This window comes from Macrobrachium rosenbergii, chromosome 4 (assembly GCF_040412425.1).
Source record: "Macrobrachium rosenbergii isolate ZJJX-2024 chromosome 4, ASM4041242v1, whole genome shotgun sequence".
NCBI classification, from domain to species: Eukaryota; Metazoa; Arthropoda; class Malacostraca; order Decapoda; family Palaemonidae; genus Macrobrachium; species Macrobrachium rosenbergii.
This window is the reverse complement of record NC_089744.1, coordinates 26,406,519-26,429,972: the sequence shown is the minus strand read 5'-3', so window position 1 is coordinate 26,429,972 and position 23,454 is coordinate 26,406,519. Positions and strand designations below refer to the sequence as shown.

At 42.0% G+C, this 23,454-nt stretch overlaps 1 protein-coding gene across 6 annotated transcripts in view; it reads right to left on the bottom strand.

Moving 5' to 3' along the window:
• HisRS (histidine--tRNA ligase) overlaps nt 1–23,454 on the bottom strand; it is a 126,880-nt gene that overhangs the window by 56,277 nt on the left and 47,149 nt on the right. For all 6 annotated transcript variants that reach the window (XM_067091783.1, XM_067091774.1, XM_067091810.1 and 3 more), the window contains 2 exons: nt 6,763–6,840; nt 6,372–6,482 (listed from right to left, as the gene is read on the bottom strand). In XM_067091783.1, the coding sequence (XP_066947884.1) occupies nt 6,372–6,482; nt 6,763–6,840 (189 nt within the window). The remainder of the gene's footprint in view (nt 1–6,371; nt 6,483–6,762; nt 6,841–23,454) is intronic.

Below are 23,454 nucleotides of genomic sequence, written 5' to 3'. Positions count from 1 at the left end.
AAATCCAAAGTCCTTTACATAAGGAAGACTCACTTATTGGAGGGAGGAATCTGAGTGAGTGAGGAATCTGAGTGTCTCTAAACTGACTGGAGTCTGCCACACCTGGGTTTCTCTACCTGGTCGATACAGCAAGGAAGAGTACCGTGCCTCTTACATACTGAACGGAGTGTAAGAAGTGCAAGATCAATTGTCGGACTTCTGGGCCTTTTTGAATGAGTGAGAGAATCGTAACCTCATAAGAAAATAGGCTAGGATGAATCTAAGAGTCGGTGCCAGTAAGGCAATCACAGGTATCGGGTTTGTCTTACTGTCAGGATCCTCTTCCTCCTCTTGCTAGAGGAAGGGGTGGGATTGCTTCTATAAATCTAATGAAAGAAAATAGAACGGGTGCTCGATGTGACACCTATCTGCATCGGCTGCCAGTTCCAGCATGTGACAGCTCGAATCCCACTCTCTGCCTGAAGAAAGAGAATGAAGGATGGCGAGGAAGGAAGAGGAAGAGAAGCCAGTCACTCATACAAATTCTCTCACTTCCAAAACTGTACACCTTAGGTGAAATGCTACCTGTAGTTTTAGAGGAGCTGGGTAAGCTACACAACTTGTTGAACAGCCACCACAGGTCCCAAGGAAAAAGTGTCCAAGGACTTGTGGACAATGTCCCAAAATTAAAAGGACATAAACGTGGTGTGCCGTGACCACAGCATCACCTTCAGTACACGGGGAATCGACAGATTCTTCAAAATTGCGAGAGATGGACCAATGCCCCCAATTTCGAGAGCTCTCAGGCAGAAAGTACCAGTGTCATCATCGTCAGCTCTCCTGATCATCTCACAAAGCCAGAAAGAGATCATGTTCTTGGACACTTCTATGTGCACAAGCCAGTACTAATGAAGAGTTGTCAACACTCAGGCCGGAGATGTTGAGTCCTCTTAGGATAATACTGCAGCACTCTAACAGGACAAAGTAGCATCTTGTCTGGTTCATTATCAACAAAGTCCGAACCTGGCGTCAGGGACCAACAGGTTCTGAGTCTTCGCTAAGAAATCTGGGACGAAGTCGAGCGTAACTGATCCCTATCCCCTCAAGTGCTTAAAATCGAAGGAAAGTCCATGAAGTTCACCTACTCTCTTCACATATTCCAGGGCAAGCAGAAAGATGGTCTTAAGGGTCACATCCCTGTCCGACGACTCTCATGTAGGCTTGTACAGTGCACAAGTCAGGCTCCTCAACATGAGAGTCACGTCCCACTCAGGGGGCCTGAGGTCCCAGGGAGGGCAAGACCTTTCGAAGTTTCTCATCAGTAGCGAAATCTCCAGTGAGGAGGAGCTATCCACTCCCTTCAGGTGCAAGACTAGGCCGAGGGTGGCTCTATAGCCTTTTACAGCTGAAATGGAGAGAAGCTTCTCTCGGCAAAGGAAGACAAGGAAGTCTGTGACCTGTTGAATAGAGGCTCCGATCGGAGAGACAAACCACAACAGCGACCACAAAAGACGGCCCATTTCCCCTGGTATATTGCTGCACAGGACTGTCTGAGGTATCCAGCCATCTCTGTTGCTGCTCTGCGAGAAAAACCTCTCGCTCGCAAGAGATGCTGGATAGTCTCCAACCGTGAAAACACAGGGACTGCACTGCTTGATGGACCCGCTCTATGTGTGGCTGACACGCAAGGCTGTGCCAAGGAGGAATCTCTCTTGGTGCCTCAGAAAGAAGTGCTAGCAGATTGTGATACCTAGCGGCATGTGGCCACTTGGGAGCCACCAGAATCATCATAGACGTCAAGGGTGTCCCATGGGTCTGGCATGATGGAGCAGAAGACTTGAAGTTTTCTGTTGTGCTGGGTGGCGAACAGCTTGATGGAAAGAAGCCCCCACAGCTCGTACAACCTTTCCGTAATGTCTGTGTGAAGGGGCCACTCCGTCCCCTATTACTTGATTCTGGCGGCTGAGCTTGTCCCCCACTACATTCCTCTTGCATGGAATGTATCTAGATGACAGCTCTATTGAGTGAGTTACTGCCCACTCGTGCACCTGCACTGTCAACTGATGCAGCGAGAGGGACACAAGGCCCCCCTTGCTTGTTTACATATGCCACTACTGTGGTGTTGTCGCTCATCAATACCACCGAGTGTCCCATCACTAGATCCTGAAACTCTTGAAGGGCCAGGAAGGCCATCTTGAGTTCCAGGATATTGATGTGAAGGTGCTTGTCGCCTCAGTTCCACACACCCGAAACCAGCAACTCTCCAGGTGTGTGCCCCATCCCTTGGTTGACGCGTCTGAGAACAAGAGCATGTTGGAAGGAGAGGTATGCAGAGATACTCCTGTTACGAAGTTCCTGTTGTCCATTCACTAGTCTAAGTCCTGTCTCACTTCCTCCAAAAGAGGAATGAGAAAGGACTGGGAATCTCGAGACTGGGACCAGAACTCCTTCATTCTCCACTGGAGAGAACAAAGGTGAAGCCACCCATGAGGAACCAGCTTCTCTAAGGACAACAGATGACTGACGACAACCTGCTACTGCCGAGCTGGCTGTTCCTGCAGCTGCGCTGCCTTCCTGAACCTGCCGATACAAGTCTAAGGGAAAGACTCTTTCTGCTCCTGTATCTATCAGCATGCCCAGGTACTTTATCCTCTGCTTGGGGATGAGTTGGATTTCTCGAGATTTGCTATGACCCCTAGGCTGTAGCAGAACTCAAGAAGTTGATCCCTGTTCTAGAGTAACTGTGAGTGGGAGCTTGCCAGGACAAGCCAATCATCGAGATACCTCAAAAGAAGTATCCCATGCGAATGGGCCCAAGCTGACACAAGGGTGAACAGTCATTCGAACCTTGTGGGAACACTCGTGTGAACACCTGGGGAGTGGTCGAGAAACTGAAGCCGAGTACCCTGAATTGGAATATTGCTTCTCTGAGGATACAGCGTAGGTACTTGCGAGAGGACAGATGGACGGTATATTTGAAAGTACGCATCCTTTAAGTCCACTGTAAGCATGAAGTCGTTCTCCCTAATGGAAGTGAGCACCAAGCATGCTGTTTCCATCTTGAACCAAGTCTGGCGAACAAGACGGTTCAAGGGAGAGAGGTCTATGACCAGTCTCCAACACCTCCAGGCTTTCTCTATGAGAAAGATGTGGCTGTAAAAGCCTGGGGACCTATCCGACATGACTTCCACAGCACCTTTCTTCAGCATCATCTGCACCTCCTCCTGGAGTGCGAGATCCTTCAGTGAGCCAGGAACGTAGGTTAGGAGACGGACCAGGTTGTTGGTGAGAGGTGGTCGAGACTCAAAGGGAAGTAGATAGCACTCCTGAAGGACATCTACTACCCAGGACACAGCTCCATGTCGCTGTCATCTTGCCTGATGGCTCAACAGGCACCCCGCCACCAATGGCAGCAGCTGGAGGGGAACACTGCCCCTAGCGTCCTCCCTTCTTCTTACCTTTGTCCCTTTTCCCGACTGGAAAGAGGGTTGAAAGGAGTGCGGTTGCGCGCCCTTCTTGGCAGAGGTGGAAGAAGGCTGGGTATTTCTGCAAGTGCCCTTCGAAGCCTGGGTCTTCTTAGGGACCGAGGAAGTACTAGCTTGACATGAGGGTTGAGCCGTAATGGCACATGAAGACCTGGAGGTCTTTGCCACTGCCTGGTGGACAAGGCGGTCGTTGTCTTTGGAAAGCCTCTTGTCTACCGCAGCGTCTACCAACTCTCTGAGGGAGAGAGAGGCAGAACCCAGCAATGGTCCGTTCCTGAGGGTCAGAGCCAACTTGGGTCCTACAAACCTGGAGATTTTGCCATCTGGTGGGCCAGGTAGGAAATAGCCCTACCTCCAGACTGGCACAGTCTTCTGAACACGGAGTCCTCTCCAGGGGTGACTGAACCTGAGGCGGCAGGAACCTTGGATACTGTGAAGGACCACAGATCCAGCCGGGAGAATATGTGAGAGATGTATTTTCAGATTACACTAGACTAAGTTTTCTATGCCTGTCTCAGTTTTGGTAGATACAACTGATAATTCATATTATATCTGAGTTAGCTTTTAACAAATACATAGGCCTAGAAGCAAAAGTTCATTAAGTTAAATGCAAATCTTCACACATTAAATCAGGCTTATCAAACTTGTGTTTTGTCAAAGAATTCATTACTATTTCTTATAATTAACAACAACTTATCACTGCAGCAATATACAATACTAGCATAAACAGCAAGTACGGACATAAACAATCAAATCAAGAAAAAGCTGTTTTGCCAATGTCAGTTATGTAAGTAACACATTTATTAAGGGTTGCATTACAGTAAACCACCTGTATTTGCGGGAGATGTGTACCGCACCTCCCCGCAAATAGCTAAAATCCGCGGATACTTAAAACCCCCTCTAAAAACACTTAGAACTGCCTATGTTGATAGTTTAAACACAAGAAAAACCCTCTAAAAATGCTTATACCGAGTATTTTAATAGTTTTATCACAAAAAGTGCATTTAGTCATGAAAATTATATGAAAATACAGTAATCAGTGAATATTTCTCAGTGGAAAATACCGTGAATAGGCGAATTTTCTGCGAACAATGGGTAGATACATTCCACAGAGAAATCCGCGAATACGTGAGTCCGCGAATCGTGAAAACGCGAGTCTGGGGGGTTTACTGTACACTTGTTAACTTGTTAAAAATCTGCTCATTTTCAACGGTAACTTCCTCAAGTAAATAAAACATAAATTTTCATAATAAAATTTATTATTTGGATACTCACCTACTGTTAAAGTTAGCTTATATCTCCGCATCGATAGGCGAGTCGACATTCAAACAAATGATCAAATGATTGCCCGGATGACTGTTTAGTACACCTGCTCTCCACCAGGTGTGTTTTGAATGTTTTAGCTCGTCAGAATTCTCCTTGACAGCCCACCAGGTGTGTTTTGAATGTTTTAGCTCGTCAGAATTCTCCTTGACAGCCCACTAAGTTGTGAGGAGGCTGGGTGGGGTCTACTTTAACCGTAGGTAAGTATCCAAGTAATAAATTTTATTATGAAAGTTTATAATATTTGGGATGAATCTTACCTACTGTTAAAGTTAGCCGATTCCCAAATTGAGAAGAGGATGGTGGGTAGTGCAGCTAGACAAAATCTGCTCAACCAATTGAGCTAAAGGTTTCTTGCATGAAATCCAAACCATTCTTACCTGATCTGGAATCCTTTCTGGATCTTACTGCCACCAGAAGTTGGATTCCATTCAGGGAGCAAGGCTCTCATACATGTGCAGCAAAAAGCAGCCTTGTGGAGAAAACCGCTTCAATTCACCCAGAATGAAACAGAAGTGGCGTGAGGGGACCCCTGTGCCTGGGTCCAAAAGCCCTATGAAATGACAGTCACTAAGAATAAATACCTTTATGGTATAAAGGTAAGCTCCTACACAGTATACATACCTTCATGGTACCCAAAATATTAAAACCTGGGATTCAAAACAAAGAGCCTAAAGGATTGCTCTTTCTTCGGTTCAGGAAAAGACTACCCGCTACCAGCAGCGGACTTAGGGCTTTACTGTTTTCACACAAGATTCTGCATACTTCTACTGTGCCACCTTGATCCCATCCTCAAGCAACAAATTGTCATAAAACTAAATCAAGTTGCAACAGCTCTCACATTATGAATGTTTACCTTCAATAAAGGTAAAAGGTATGGAACTAGTTTTCACGAACTAGCCTAATCAAATATGTCACAGAGAACCTTGTGTTCTTTGACAATGACGTTCCAGGTTTGTATAAACCACAAAAGAAAAGGTTGATTTTGCCTCTTCCAGGCTTAACCTTTGACAAAGATATTTTCTAGAGTCACAAAACAAAAAGTTCACTTTGCCTCCTCCAGGCTTAACCACTGACAAAGACAGCTACTACGGGATTCAGAGCCAATGAAACATGGTTTTTTGGCAACATCTTTTTATCAAAGTCTCAGATAAAGGTGAAAGTTGGCAAGTGTATATTTTATAACCCTACCTAATTTTTTCAAGTATTATTTAGTACTAAGTTCAATAGTTCTGGTACTTATCAGAGTAGTGTTTCCTATGACAGAGCCATCAAAATCGTAGGTAATCGTTTTGAACACAACAGAATCAGCAAAAGACGAAGAGATTGATTAAACAATCGACTGAGTCAACATAACATCAGTATAAGTAAAACTCACTACAGGCACATTATTTTAAGGGATGATTTCTGTCACCTAGGATTTTCAGTGGTCCAGCAATGGTCTGGTCCCAAAGGTGCCAGTTTAAAGAGGTCGAATTGTAGTTTCAAAGACTAATAATACAGTAAGAATTCTAATATGGCAATTAATAACAATGTAAGAATACAATAAAATATGCAAAAGCACATGATGGCACAGTTACTTACATTTCTTCGCACTGCCATTTCAGCTGGTCCATAATCCCTTGTACCCTTTGGAGTTTTGAGGACAAATTTGCCCGGCTTTCCCTTGCCACCTTCACCTTTGGATTTTTTGTTCTGAAGATAAAAGTCAATGTTTAAAAAAAAAATCATCCACAAAAAACCTGACTAAATAGTTATACAATGCCACTACCAGAATATTCTCTTACTCAAATGGAACAAGCCTTAATATCTAAAAGAGCCCTTTGCAAATGGCTTTGCCTTTTCTGTACACCAATTACTGAATGATTATCAACTAAATGAACATTCACATAATCAGAATTTTCATGATTATCCATTAAATTTCTAATGAAGATTTAAATTATTTTAAACACTATCGAATGAGACTAGTACATACCTGCGTTGCATTATCGTTTCCTATTTCTTTATCCATTTTCAAACTATTTTGTAAGATATCAGAAAGTTGCTCATCAACCTGAAAAGACAAGAAATATTGATAACTGACAGATTTTGGAAACTAGCATAATGGTCGGATGAATAGAGTGACTGTGCAATACTGTACATTGCAGTCAATTCCATGCATTGCTTGAAGAAATACCTACGTAATTACCACAACATTCCAGAGAGAGAGAGAGAGAGAGAAGAGAGAGAGAGAGAGAGAGAGAGAGAGAGAGAGAGAGAGAGAGAGAGAGAAGAGAGAGAGAGAGAGAGAGAGAGAGAGAGAGAGAGAGAGAGAGAGAGAGAGAGAGAGAGAGAGAGAGAGAGAGAGAGAGATTTTTTACAGAAACAATACTCCAAAAATCTAATAGATAATCCATTATATTAAAATTGATGGAGAAAAAACAAAAGATATAAATTTGATATGGCTTAATATTTATCAATTCACTAAAACAGCAGATCTCAAGAAATAAATATAGGGGAACAAGAATGAACCACTATGAAAAAGCAATTAACTATATGGGACCATTTTATAATGGGAGGAATTTGTTTTTGGTGATAGAAATTCTTTCTCGCTATAATGTGGTTCGGATTCCACAATATGCTGTAGGTCCCGTTGCTAGGTAACAAATTGGTTCTAAGCCACGTAAAAATAAATCTAATCCTTTGGGCCAGCCCTAGGAGAGCTGTTAATCAGCTCAGTGGTCTGGTTAAACTAAGATATACTTAACTTATAATGGGAGAGCTGCTTTAATTTAAAAGTAACAGACAAAAGATATGGTGATCATCCCAAAAAAACTTCCTAACAGGTTGTTGTTGGGGCATGAAAGGTTAGGCCAAACTTTCTAGGTAAACCCTCGCTATAGGAAACATGAGAACCATTGTACTTAAAGACAAGAGATCAGCAAAATGTTCTGTACTTTTTCCCAATTTTCATTTGTTCCCTTCTAAAATTCACTGTTATACATATTAACAATACCAGCAATTACAGACAACATAACACCTTTATCATGGATATTAAGAAAACAAACTAATTACAAGTCAAAATGTACTGCTAATCAATGTCATGCTTGGAAGAAACTTCAATCACTTTAAGTTATCAACCACACTGCAATGCAGTATAAATGGAGATACCTGGATTTTAACTAATAACCCATTTATTCTAATTTTCCACTATGTAAATTTTGCTATTACATCTGTTATACGTGCCTATTTAGGCAAATGAAAAAATAAAATCTGTCACCTAATAAAACAAATATATCAAGCAAACTTTTACTCCACTGCATTTTTTGTCCTTTCAAAATCACTACTTCAAGACTTTATAACACATACAATAACCGCACAAGTGTTCATTGCTGGATACTGATTATAACTCAAAAAACCTTTTACAAATATTTACAGTAAACGCCCCCGTACTCCCCGGGGGATGTGTTCCAGACCCCCCCTGCAAATAGTTAAAATCTGCTAATACTTACAACCCGCCCCCTCTAAAAACGCTTATAACTGTCTATCTTGAAAGTTCAAATGCCAAAGTATGCCTAAAAATACTAGCCTACATCAAATATACATTAAACTACTATCGTATTACTGTATTACTCTTTGAAATGATATTTTATTAATATAATTTCCAAGTCATCTTAAGCATTTTGTCATAAAAAATATACGTAAGTACTGCATGGCTTACAGCTGTAGGAGAAAATAATCCAGTCCCCCCTTATGTATTCAGCCATGCACATTTTCTTTCATACAGTTATAAGCTGTCCTGTTTTCTTTTAGAGGGGAAACATTGGTATTTATACGTAATTCACAAAGAGAGAGAGAAAAAAAATACGTATGCACATTTAAAAAAATTTAATACTACATACTGTACATATTAAGGTTACTACATATGTAAATCATACGGGTACTCATCAGTGATGAATGTTGATTAAAGATAATGTTGATGAATTAGCTTTGCAGTCTGATAAATGGCAAAGATATGACTGCACAGCAAAGCAGGGGAGTTACTACAACTCATCTGAGGGCACCTCTTCACCTTCAGGAGGCGGTTCAGGAGGCACGACTTCAGGCGACTGGGGAGGCATTTCTTCAGGCGATTCGAGAGGCACTACTTCAGGTGATTTGGGAGGCTTTGGGGGGGGCCTTCTTCGTTCGTGTGATGAACATGGTGCTAGGCAGCTGCTGTCGCTGCTTCTTCATATTGTTGAGGGCTTGATTATAGGGCTCCAATACTGAATCAAGGATGTTTGAAGACTTTAAGGAGCGTTCCATATAAGGATCCCATGTTGAAACAAACTCCTGTGTATCCTTGATCATTCTCTTAACTTGGGGCAGACCTTCCAAAGTCAGGCCCTCCTCCTCCTCCTCCTCCCCTGAACCTGCCCCATCTTCTTCCTCACTGGCAGACTTCGTCAGGTCTTACAAATCCTGGTCTGTCAGGGGGTCAGAGTGGGCATCAATGAGGGTGCCGATTTTATCCTCAGTGATGTCCTCGAAGCCTTCTCCACCTAGAATCCTCACCAACTGGACATCCTTATTAATGGCCGAATGTTGAATTTCTTCAGGAGAAAAGCCCCTGTAATCATGAACACACTCCAGTCACAACTTGTTCCAGCACACGTTCAGGGTCTCCTTCTTCATGTCCTTCAATTATCGGTCAATGATGGACAGACATGTGGCAATCGTGAATTTACACCAATAGTCATTTAGCTTAAATTCACTGTCATTGTCCATTGCATTCACAAGATGCTGGAGGGAATTCCCGGTATAGAGTGCCTTCAAGGATCACGCCCTATCACGCCCTGGTCCACAGGCTGGAGGAGAGGTGGTGGTGTTGGGAGGGAGGAACTCGAGCTGGACTCCCTTGTAATAAAGATAGAGCGGGTGGCCACCAACATTATCCATGATCAGCAACACCTTGAAATCCATGCCCAAGTTGTTCAGGTATTGCCTAACTTGAGGGATGAAGCTCTGATGGAACCAGTACTCTGTAAGGACTTTGGTAATCCAGGCCTTAGGGTTATGCACCCAGAACACAGGCAGCAATGCTCTGTTCTTATTCTTGAGGGTCCTGGGGTTTGCAGCCTTGTAAATGAGGCCTGGTTTGAGCATCAAGTCAGCCGCATTCCCACACATTAGGAGGGTAACCCTATCCTTCTGGGCCTTGAGTCCTGAGGCTTTAGCTTCGTCCTTCATGAGGTATGTCTGGGAAGGCATCTTCTTCCAGAAAACAGGCCAGTCTCATCCATATTGAACACCTGTACTGGATGGCAGACCTTCTCCTCGATGATTTTCTCGAAGGTCTCCAGATATTTCGTGGCCACTTCAATGTCTGCAGAAGCTGATTCCCAATGCAGAGAAACAGACTTTAGTTGGAACCACTTTTGAAATCGGTGGAACCTCCCCTTGCTGGCCTGGAAACCTTGAGGTGCTGATGATGGTCCTCCTTGGGGCTCTTCCTCCTCCTCTTCTTCTTCTGCTTCTGTAGGCACAGGTTTATCGAAGCCTAAGAATTCTAATTCCCCTTCTTCAACACCTTCCTCTGCCTGTACTACGTCATCGCCTTCCGTAGCAGTTGATAACTGCTGGTAGAGTTGTTGCGCTTTCTCGCAAATGATGTTGGAGTCAAGGGGCACGTTCTTCTTCCAGAATGCCAGCGCAGATTCCATCTTCATGATTGTTTTATCCCGCACTGTCGCAACTGTTTTTGCACTACCGAAGTAGCTCATGCTTACAGACTTTTGTATCTCCACCACTTTCCTCTTTATATATCTCACCATGCTCTCATTAACATTAAAATGGTGGCCAACTGCAGCAAAACTTTTGCCCTCCTTTAACATATCAAGAACTTTCACCTCCTCCTTGAGTTTCATAACCATCTTCTTTCTTTTAGGCTCTTTGCCAGAAGCCTTAGAAGTATTAAGAACCCACACACAAAGATCCATGATTTCACCCGATCAGAAGATGCTATGACTACGCATGAACTGAGAAGGACACCGTACATGCAGTCTCCCAGAATTCCATGTAAGCGAGTTGGTCTTGAGTGTTCAGCCAATCAATGCCAAGTGAACAGCCAATGAGCGCCAAGGAAATGAATGGCACTCCTGGATTGGCTGCTTTGCAAATGACAGCCAATAGTGTGTCGAGTATCATTGGTTCTGGGTAGACAGCATCCAGCATCTCAAGTTCCTTGTATTTGCAGAAAGGTGGCTTGGGAGAAGCACTTTTTAAGAAAAACAAATATATGTTATTGAAATTTTGCTGTGTTTACATTAATATATTACAATACAGTACTGTAATGTTTGAAAATTAGTCAATCTTTTTTCATCATACAAAATGTACTTACAGTAGTCATGAATATATACTTAGTACGTACATGAAAATGCTACGTACCGCAGACGTAAACATATGTACCCTGCTATTCCTGTTATCTTATGTATTTTATATATGCTCCACGTACTACCTGTGGTACTACGTATCATCCTAAAACACTTTTTGTATGTAATATTTAAAAATCATCTTAACAAAACATTTAATAAAATGTACAGTACAGGCAGTCCCCTGTTATCGGCAGCATCGGTTATTGGTGATCCAGTGTTATGGCGCTTGTCTAGCGACGACAATAAACGGATTTTCGACACCAATTCCCGGTTATCATCACTGATAACCGGTTATCAACGCTGATCGCCGGTTATCGGCAGCGCTGATTACCAGTTATCAGCTCCGATAACCAGGAATCAGTGCTATTATCGCTGATTTTCAGTTAGCGCCGATTTTCGGTTATCGTCACACTGTCGTGAACGGAACTCCGATGATAACCGGGGACTGCCTGTACTGTATGCACAGAATATCAATGTTAGTACATGTACATGCAATAGTACTGTGCGTATACTGTAGCGGCAAAAGACACAATACAACTTGGTTCATTGCTATCTCTTGTTTGTGTGTTTTGTGTGTACAGTACTATGGACTGTAGCGGCAAATGACCCAATACAACTTGGTTCATTGCTATCTCTTGTTTCTGTGTTTTGTGTGTACAGTACTATGGACTAAGAATACTTTTTGAAATCATGCATTAAGATGTCCTCTAAATGCTCTGCTTCTTCTAAGGCCTCTGGCAAAGAGCCTAAGCACTAGATGACGTTACAGTTAATGACTGGTGAGAAGAAAGTAGATATGATTGTTATGTTAAGAGAGGGCAAAAGTCATGAAGAAGTGTAATGGGCGTGACATTAAGGGCAGTCACCTGCACTGAGCATGAACAAGGTAAAATACTTGGGGAGGCCATTCTTGGAGAACTTGTCACCCTCTTTACTATCCCACTCATGAACCAGGATATTGAACAATTTCATGGTCTGTACAAATTTATTAAGAAAGTCAGGCAGCTGCAGACAATGATAAAGGCACTGGATAATAATGAAGAAAGGGCCACAGATATTTCCAATACCATTAATGAGATCATGCAGCCCTACTGTACCACTTTGTTGCCATGTTCAAATACCTTACCACGACAGCGCCTCCCGAAACCCGTGACAAAGCACCTTCTGAAGAAGGTGAAGAGGTGCCCTGAGGTGAGATATGACTGCACAGCAAAGCAAAGGAGTTACATCTTCATCATCATCATCTATAATCAACATTCATCACCTATGAGTACCCGTATGATTTAATCTTATTATTTATTATCATTTCACGTACCCAGTGTAGTATTACGTATTATTATTATTCAATTTTATTACTATTATGCTATACAATAAATAATATGAAAATACAGAATACTGCTATATGCAAAAGACAAAAAATCTGCATCCACAAAAAGGCAGTTCCCCCAAATACTTTTATAGATATGTTCCACAGAAAACCCCGCAAATGGGCTAGTTTTCCCACGAATAAATTTCAGAAAACCCCGCGAATATCTGAGTCCGTGAATCGTGAGACTGCGAATACGGGGGGTTTATTATACCCGTTAAACAGTTAGGCATTACTGTGCTCAATAATAATGGAGATTTAGATTATAATGTATGTATGAAAACAAACATTGATTCAAACTACCAAGCAAAAGAACCTACCATGAGGCTGTCTGTATGCCTTGAATTGAGAATGAATATATCTCAAATTCTTTAGTACTCTTGTAAGAGACTTACAGGCACAGGTGTGTGTGAGTCATCCATCGGACAAAACAAGACGAAGCATCCCCCTTTCTATCTCTCCCCCCGGTGCGTCAGCTGGAGGGGAGCACTCGAAGGAATGCAACTTCTACCATACAATGTTCCTGTCTGTTTCTCTCTAACCACTGTTGTCTCGATTCATGTACAATTACCACTACTGTACTTGCATTGCCATGCAAGCATTCCAATCATGTACTCATAATGTTCTACTGAATCTTCTGTATCAAACTGTATGTTTGTTTCGGTTTGTGAAGATGCTAAACGTCTCGCCACTTCACATATATTATGCTACTGCATTGTATTCATTAATCTGTCTTGAATCTCATGCAAATGTTGATATGTGGAACTGCCTGGCCTTTCCATTGATATATGTTTTACCATCTGTTTGTCTGTAAACAAGCACAGATGTCTGAAACATAATTTCTGTTTTGCCTTGTGTGTGTGTAGAAACTACTTTGCGGCTCGCACCAGCCAATAACAACTTTGAAGATTCTGTACATTGATTCAGTAAGGAACCAGTAATAAACTAGACAACACCCAGCCAGTATGTCACTCAATACTTTCCTTGCACTTTCATATTTTTTAAGTAATACTAATCATCACAGAATTACCAGTCACAAACTAGCAGTTCCTTTAGAAAAAATTACTAAGTGCAATTGTAGGTGAAGTGAATCTTATTAACAAAAAAAAAAATGGTTTATACAGATAAGCAAAATGACATTTTTATAAAATAAAGTTTCATATATACTTACCAAGTAATTACATAGCTATTAGTTTCTATTTACCGGCAGCTAGAATGCTGAAACTTGTGGTAGCGCTCCTCTTGTTTTAGCTAGGCAAGTGACCCCGCCCACTTTCAGGGTACGAGAGGAACCAACTCAGCAAACAAACCCAATATGTTTATGCCTTCCTAACCATGTGAGGGGAGGAGGGAGGGCTTTGATTATGTCATTACCTGGTAAGTACTGTATATATAAAACTTTATTCTATTATAAAAATGTCATTTTTATATAAGCTACTTACCAAGTAATTGCATAGCTGAATCGCACGTTGGAGGAGGTGGGGTGCATGGATTATCTATCCTAATACATTAAAAATTGTAATGTAAAAGAAATAGAAGTATTGCGAGCATTGGTAAAAATGCTTGCTGGTTCCTTACCTGTTGAGACAGCTGCTACAGGAAAGTACTGCCTCTGGATAGAGCTCATCTCAACATATAGCGGCGTGGCAGTATAGCCAGGAGTCGCCTACTACATTAGCTGGATTCTTTGCTGCGAAGGAGTGTCCGATTGCACACACAGAATTAACAAAGTTGCCCCTGCCTGGGCACAGTACAATAAAACAAAACCAGAGAATAAAAACAGTCTCCTATTGCCATACCACGAAACAAAACCAGAGAATAAAAACACAGTCGCCTATTGCCAAATGTTAAAAGCACCATTACCCAACCAATAACAGATAAAACTGGTGAGCACTCCAAATACACAGTATTGCCTGGCTCCCTTACAACTCGACACCATCAATCAAGGCGAAAAAAATAGGAGGGATGAAGGAAGACTTCCTTCACTCCTCCCAACACCATACCAGCAACTGAAATAGGACCCAAGGTACAGGCAGTCCCTGGTTATCGGCAGGGGTTCTGTTCTGACAGTGTGATGATAACCGAAAATTGTTGATAACCGAAAATCGGGAATTTCCAGTGCTTATCTGCACCGAAAATCCAAATTATTAGAGATTTTCGGTTATCAGTGCCTCTGTTAGGTATGTATGGGTGCCAATACCCAATTATCAGTGCCGATAAGCGGAAAATGGTGATTTTCGGTGCCAAAAATTGCCAATTTTCGTCCCTAGACAAGCCCCGTACAACTGGATCGCCGATAACTGGGGACTGCCTCTACTGCAATTTTCATAAACAGTTTCAATTTCACACAAATAATGAGATGCGAACACCGATTTGCATATCCAAAATGTTGTCTGGATAATAGAAGTGATAGACAAATTATGTCTAAAAGCCAGGGACTTGGCTACTGCCCTCACTTCATGTGCTTTTACTTTCACTAAAGGTAAAACATCCTCCTCAATCTGTGAGTGAGCCTCTAGAATAAGGTCCTTCATAAAAAATGCCAAGCATTTTTTGAAAGAGGGTGAGGATTCTTTACTGAGCACCAAAGGTTGCTTGAAGACCCACAGACCTTTTCCATTCTAAGTAAATGGTATTTCAATGCCCTTACAGGGCAAAGAGTTCTTTCTACATCCTCCGGACCTAGAATATCTACTAAACTTTTAATAATGTGTGAGTGAGGCCAGGGACTGAAAGGGGTCTCATTTTTAGCTAAGAATCCTATGGTAAAAGACCAAATTGTGTTACCCTGAGAGAATCCAATCTTTTTATCAAAAGCATGTAGCTCACTTACCCGCTTGGCAGTAGCAAATGCTACTAGGAACAGAGTCTTCCTAGTTAGGTCCCTCAAAGAGATAGATCGCAGGGATTCAAAATGTGGTTGTGACAGCCACTTAAGAACCACATCTAGATTCCAGGCTATTAGCCTTTCTTCTTTCTGTTTGGTCATGTCGAACAACTCGATAACATCAGATAGATCTTTACTAGCAGAGAGATCTATACCCCTATGTCTAAATAGAGCTCAACATTGCCTTGTAGCCTTAAATGGCTGAGGTAGGCATATTCTCGGAAGACTTTAAGTAGAGCAGGAAATCACCCATCTCCGCCACAGACGTCTTAGAAGATGAGATGCTGTCTCCTACACCAGTCATGGAAGACTGTCCACTTGGCCTAATAAAGTTTGCTCGAGGGATGCCATCTGCAATGGGCAATAGTGTCTGCAACTGCCTTTGAATATCCTTTCGCTTGTACCATTCTGTAGAAAGTCTGAACGCGGTCAGAGCCAGAGTGGACAGTCTCTGATGGAACTGCCTGAAATGTAGTTGTCTGAGTAGTTTGGGTTTTTGAGGCAACAGCCTTGGAAAATCCATGAGAAGTTCCAACAAGTCCGGGAACCATTCCTGTGCTGGCCAGAAAGGGGCTACTAGAGTCACTGTTACATTCCAATAAAGGTCTTTGGTCGATCAATCTAAAAGCATTGCATCTGTTGCCCGTGCTTGGGGATCTGGAGCTGGCGAACAATACAGAGGGAGATGATGGTTCTCCGCGGTCACAAACAGATCTAGAAATGGCCTTACCCACAGTTTCCATAACTCCAGGCACACTAGGGGGTCCAGAGCGCATTCCGTGGGGAGAACTTGCTTTCAGCGGCCGAGTTCATCCGCTAACAAGCTGAATTTCCCCTGAATAAACTTGGTTAAGATCTGGGTTTGATTCTGATCCGCCCAAATGAGCAGGGCTCTTGATGCCTCGCAAACGGTAAATGAATGAGTCCCCCAATTTTTTGACACAAGACAGTGCCATGGTGTCGTCTGAGTGGACGGTCACTGTCTTCCCGGAACTTCAGATGCAAATGCTTGCAATCCCCAGTGAAATGCCGTCAATTCTTTCACACTGATATGCCATTTCTTCTGCTCTGAAGTCCAAAGGCCTGAGACTTTCTTGTCTCCCAGGAGGGCTCCCCAACCTAGGTCTGATGTGTCTGAATAAAACACTAGGTCAGGGCTCGAGAGAGCTTGTCTCTTGATTTTCACCAAACAAGGTCCTCTTGTATTTCTTCACTGTTGGAAAAACAAAAGAATCCGGGTATTTCTTTCTGTTCCAACTGATTTTCAGAGAGAACTGTAAGTTTCTCATGTGTAGCCTTCACAGGGACACGAACTGATCCATGGACGAGAGAGTCAGGCTCATCTAGCTGTTCACAGAACAGGACTGAAGGGAGAGAAATTTGTCTACCTTCTGAAGGCACGAGTCTATCCTTTGGGGGGAGGGAAAAACCCGAAAAATCTGTGAGTTTATCCTCATCCCCAAATAAGCTATCCCCTGAGAAGGTGTCAGTTGAGACCTTGGAAAGTTTATCAAGAGGCCCAAATCCTGGGTGAGAAGAAGGGTCTTGTGAAGGTCCTCTGCACATTTGTCCTTCGACTGGGAGAGAATTAGCCAATCGTTGAGATACAGCGAAATGTTGACCCCCATCAAATGTAACCATTTCAATCTTCTGGTAAGGGTGTAAGAATACTACCACCGTAGGTCCTGCATGTCGTAAAAGGCGACTAAAAGGACAGCTGCTGCCTTGCAGTCTCACTCTTTAGTAAAAGGCTAGGCCCATTGCCGATAACTGGAAACTGCTGCCTTGCAGTCTTTTTAGTAAAAGGCTAGGTCCACTGCCAATAACAGTGGAAGCTGCTGCCTTGCAGGTGGAGTTTTTGGTCAAAGGCGAGTCACACAGCCAATAACTGTGGTTGATGACAGCAAGGGCATGAGGTTGTAAAAACCCCTTTGCCAAACAATGAACCATGCCTGATGTTGTAAGAAATATGAATGTGGCTAGGGCGTCCCCTGTAAGCGACGCGTGTCAGAATCCCCCTACTGGCGTGATAAATGGGCGAGGGGTACCGCAGGGTTCACGAGTGCGGCCAAAGAGGTTAGTGAAAGAGTGGAAGATTAGACCAGGTACGTGGAACGTTGGTACTTTAACAGGAAGACTGAGGGAGATAGTAGATGTGATGGAGAGGAGGAGGAGGATAGATTTCTTGTGTGTGCAGAAGACTAGGTGGAAAGGGAGTGGAACTAGAGAGATAGGAAATAAGTATAAGCTTTATTACAGCGGGTCACGAGAGGGAAGAAATAGAGTTGGAATTATAATAAGCAACAACTGGAAGGAAAAAGTGGTAGAACTAAAGAGAGTAAATGATAGACTTTTAAAGCTTCTAATATTAATAGGGGATAAAGTAGTAAATCTAATATCAGCATACGCTCCTCACATGGGGTGCTTGGTAGGTATATATGAAACTTAATTTTATTATGAAAATATCATTTTCATATACAGTATGTAACTTACCAAGTAATTACATAGCTGAATCCCACATTGAGTGGGGGTGGAATATATGGACATACTGTATTCTACTCCAAAACATTAAGGCATGGTAATGACTTAAAAATAGAAATTTTGCCAGCATTGATACGTCTGTCGTTTCCTTACTTGGTAAGAGAGCCACTGCAGGAGAGTACTGCCTTTGGCTGGTGTTCATCTTAACCTGTAGTGGTGTGGCGGTTGAGCCATGGGTCGCTTCTACTGAAGTGGGAGCCTTGCAGCGGAGGATTGGCTGATGGTTAGCAAAGCATATACAAGTACCCCTGCCCTGGGCACAGTACCAACATCAAAAACAACCAGACAATGCTGTCACCTACACTGAAAAAACCACAACCCATCCACTAAGATTAGTGGGTACTCCAGGTACACTGTACCCTCATTATTATTATTAAAAAACAGTTTAACCAGACCACTGAGCTGACTATCACCTCTCACAGGGTTGGCCCGAAGGATTTGGATGAAATGACAGGTCTAGGCTAGAAGCCTAGCACTAGGATCAAATAGGTCTTTCGATATAGTGACGAATGAATGAAAATAAAATTAAAACCTGCACAAAGGCAAACGCTCTCATACTGGGACACACTCACACAATAAATACATTTATACTCACGTTTCCATATACAATAAACCCCCCGTATTCGCGTTCTCATGATTCGCAGACTCACGCATTCGTGGGTTTCTCTGTGGAACATATCTAACTATTATTCACGGAAAATTCGCCCATTTGCGGTATTTTTCACTGGGAAATATTCACTAATTGCTGTATTTTCATATAATTTTCATGAATAAATGCACTTTTTGTGATAAAACTATTAATATACTCAGGTATAAGCATTTTTAGAGGGTTTTTCTTGTTTAAACTATCAAAATGGGCAGTTCTAAGTGTTTTTAGAGGGGTTTTAAGTATTTGCAGATTTTAGCTATTTGTGGGGGGTGGGGGGGCGGTACGCATCCCCCGCAAATACGGGGGGTTCATTGTATACTCACTAAAAAGGTATATTAAAATTTAAAATAAATTTATTAAAATTTTAAAATTTACTTGTTTTAAACTTCATTAGACACCTAAGGATTTTCATATTTCTATTACCTACTTTTATATTTTATTAATTACATCACAGCTCCTCATCAACATTAAAATTGGTATTATTGAAAATGTAGGAGATTCTGATAAAATTTCCTTCACTGATCTATTTCCAAAATTTCGCATGGGCGCAGGCAGCAGCGTACAATAAGGCAGCGAGAGAGACCAAATTACAATAGACCAGCTTCTTTTCCTCCAAATCTTTATCCCATCTTCTAGTTAAAAAAGTAACAGAGAATGATAAGAGTATTATTTGTAACGTTATACTCTTGCATAAATGCGTACAGCCATAAGCAACCAAACGAGAAACTGTTGTTTTGTTTATCACCGAATCAGTTAACAACAGCCCTTTTGCTTGTATTTCAACCATTGTATGGTAATACACAATTACCATAGGTTATAGTACAAATGACATTAATTAGAATAGGAGTGATATATTTTTACATTATACATGTACCCTTATTCGGTATGGCTAAAAGATCGGCAAGGAAATTTACGGTAAACCCCCCGTATTCCTGGGGGATGCGTACCACACCCCTCTGCGAATAGCAAAAATCTGCAAATACTTAAAACCCTGCTAAAAACACTTAGAACTGCCTATTTTGATAGTTTAAACACAAAAAAACCCTCTAAAAATGCTTATAGCTGAATATTTTAATAGTTTTATCACAAAAAGTGCATTTAGTCATGAAAATTATATGCAAATACAGTAATTAGTGAATATTCCTCAGTGAAAAATACCGTGAATGGGCGAATTTTCCTCGAATAATGGGTAGGTACATTCCACAGAGAAATACGTGAATACGTGAGTCCGTGTACATTGAGACCGCGAATACAGGGGGTTTACTGTACTGCTAAATTTATGCTGCAAGTTGTAGCTGAAGCTGTGAAAACAATGTTCAAGATGCTAATGACTATAAATTATCGTGCATCAGCAACATGGATGAAACTTGACCGTAATTAAAATCGGAGAGAAAGTATTTTAATCAAAACCACTGGGCATGAAAGAACACATTACTGCTATTTTTACGCCAATAAACGATAAATACATAAATCTCGTATTATGATGAAATCAAGTGAAAATAGCGAACAGAATCTTGATTCTTTTTATACACAACAAACGCTCCCAAGTGGCCAACATCATCTATTAACGAAAAAACAGCAAAATTAGTTTCACGAGATGTAATTAAGTTATATTTCGACTTAAAAACGCTTCGTACAATATAACAAAAAATAACCTTGCCCCATATAAATAAAGTATCTAGAGATTCATTTACGCTAACTATAAGCAAGAAAAGCGCTCTAAACTGAGTTAAATGCGGCGAAATAAACACCACATAAACAATTTCCAAACCAAAACACTGATCGTGATGATCGCAATTTTTAATACAAAAGCAATATAAGAATACATATGCAATATTATTGGACACAGTGAATTAAGGCATAACATTTTAAAAGATCCATGGAAAAGATGCATATTCGTTATGTTGATGTTTGTAAAATACGATATGTGAATTACAGTACAGTATAATGTAGGCTACGCTACCGTACATGTATACGATATACCATAGTGTAGGCTAAGCTAATTCTTGTTTGTTATTCAATTTCTCTTTGTACTGAATTATCATAAGTCCCTCTGCATGAACCTCCAGAATTAGCTGATATTAATAATTACTATACCGTGTATTTAGAGCGTATACTTTATAGTGTAGGCTAGGTTATATTCGAGATACGTTTTTTCCAACAAACGATGGGTTTTTTTGGAACCTAACCCTATCGTAAGTAGGATAACATCTGTATAAGAATTTTTATTTTTTTTGTGTTATATTTTTTTTGTGTGTTTGAACTATCAAAACTTAGAAGGGTTCTAAGTATTCGTGGGCTCTACCTATTTGCAGGGGGATATGGTGCGCACCCCCCACGAATACAGGGAGTTTACTGTAGCAGCAATTTTCGGTTATTATCACTCCCTCAGAACAGAACCCCCACCGATAACCAGGGACTGCCTTTATTACTATTCCTCCTTCCCCTGTTCCTGTTTTGTCTCCTATCACCACCCTCCTACTTTTGTACCACCTACTCCCATACCTGGCCCCCAAGCTTCTAACTGCGATCCCATTGCCAGTCTTGAATCTAGATTCAATCACAAGTTAAACCTGGTTGTGAACACTTGTGGCCAAGTTAGGACCATCCCTGAAGGACAAAGTGCATCAAGAAAATGTGTGTAGTGATAAGAGTGTTGTGCAAGTGGAGAAAGTGGCTGCTCATCCTGCTGGTTCTCCTAGATGAAGGTTCTTGTCATACTTCCCTGAACCTGGGAGAAGACACACCTGAGGTCCAAGGGAGGCCGGTGGGGTTTGCCCACAGGTAGTCGCCCACTCAGTCGAGCCTGTTGTGCGTACCCAGGCTTCGACAGACAGCCACTGGAAGGCATCTCAGTGCACGTGCGTCAGTTGTCCTCTGATTCTGAGGAATCCAGTCCTGACAAGAGGTGTCGATGGTGCATCCCTGATGAGTACACCTTCTGAAGAGACATGCAGACAATGCTGTCCTCTCCTCTCCGCTGCCCTGTAAGCAGTTTAAGGAATGACCTCGCAGCCCTCAACCGTCCTGCAGCACATGGGACAGCCCACAGAATGTTCCTTTTGATCGTTCTATTATGGATCTCCAGTAATTGGCTCCCAGGCACCTGAGCACCAAGAGGCGCCCAATGTCTTTCTTCCTGGCGCCCATCATCTCACGAGCGTCCGTTGCCTACTCCAAAGCGCCTGGCGCCAACTTACGAGTGCCCAGCACCAGCTCCCAAGCATTAGGTGCCAGTTGCCAAGCGCTCGGCGCCATCTTTCGAGCCCCTGCTCCTTCTCTTCAGCATCGAGTTACAACTTTGGTTTTTTTGCGCCTGCTGTGGATGATCCGTCCTTGGCTCCCATCAAACGTCAATTGGCCAATATCATGGGCCTATTGCGGAAAGCTCTGGCTTTATCTAGACTGACGAAGGACTCGCCTGTGTCTCCAGTCTCCTCCGACGAAGAGGAGTTAGACCAAGAGCCTGCCCCCTCAGCATATGCAGCTCTTCTTAGGTATTTCCTGGCAAGCCTTCCTTCGTTTTTTTGTGCCAGCTGCCCCAGTCTCGCCTGCCTTGACTTTCTTAATGAGGAACCAAACTGATGTCAGTGCTCAGCTCCACAAGGTGGTTCTTTCTTCCTCTTCAAGGAAAGCCCTTAAAGAGGCTGGAGATTGGCTCTTTGCGAAGAGAGAGCAGGGTAAGGCCTCCTTCGCCTTTCCTTCTTCTAGGTTAACTCGCAGGAGATACCTGTCACATGTCACCGGGGAAAGGTTCTTCTTAGGGAGTCAATGCCTCCTCCAAGAGAGACTTCTCCGGTCTCATCGACTCTGCACGACGTTCAGCCTTTTTGTTGGCGAAAATAAAGTTTTATATAAGTAACTTACCAAGTAATTACATAGCTATAGTTTCCTCTTGCACAGCAGCTTAAATTAAAAAATTTGCAGGTAAAGCTTCAAAGTTTAGTGCAGATGACTGGTACCACCCACTCACGGGAATACCTGGAACAACGTAGCAGACAACCTTTGTTATTAAGATCTGATTCAAGTTCATCATATTTTGCTGGCTACAAAAGCAAATTCGCAATCAAATGGGTTAACTACTGGTAGCTCAGTTTACCGCAATACCACCTTTGCCGTTTAACATAATAGAGTAAACGTAAACAAAGCATTCATTGCTGAAGCAATATTTACGGTAATGAATTACTTTCCGTGAGTCTCAATTAATGTTTGTTAGGATTTGTGACATGTCTGTATGATGATACTCTGTGTACTTCAACTGTTCTCGGTAAAGGTTAACTTTCCTTTTCCGAATACTGTAGCATAATAACGTAAATATTGTGTTTGCTACCTGTCTGACATTTATGGTAGTAAACACATATCTGAAAGTATCTATTACAGGATGGCCTGAGGTAGAGGGTTAAGATACAGATGGTTAAACATTGGCTTTAATGGTTATAGTGCTGTTACATCTTGCTACAATTGACTGTGCTTCCCCAATCCCAAACCACAATAACCCACAATGTACCAAAAAATATTTTATAAATATTGCTGTATCGGTATTAATTGCTTACCCCATTGCAAATCGAATTATCGTAAGGTGAACTATTGTAACTCAAGCACTACCTGAGTATTTTAATAGTTTTATCACAAAAAGTGCATTTAGTCATGAAAATGAGATGAAAATAGAGTAATTAGTGAATATTTTTCAGTGAAAAATACCGTGAATGGGCGGATTTTCAGCGAATAAAGAGTATATTTGTTCCATAGAGAAATCCGTGAATAGGTGAGTCCGCAAACTATGAGACCGCGAATATGGGGGGTTTACTGTATTCAGTGATTTTCGGGGT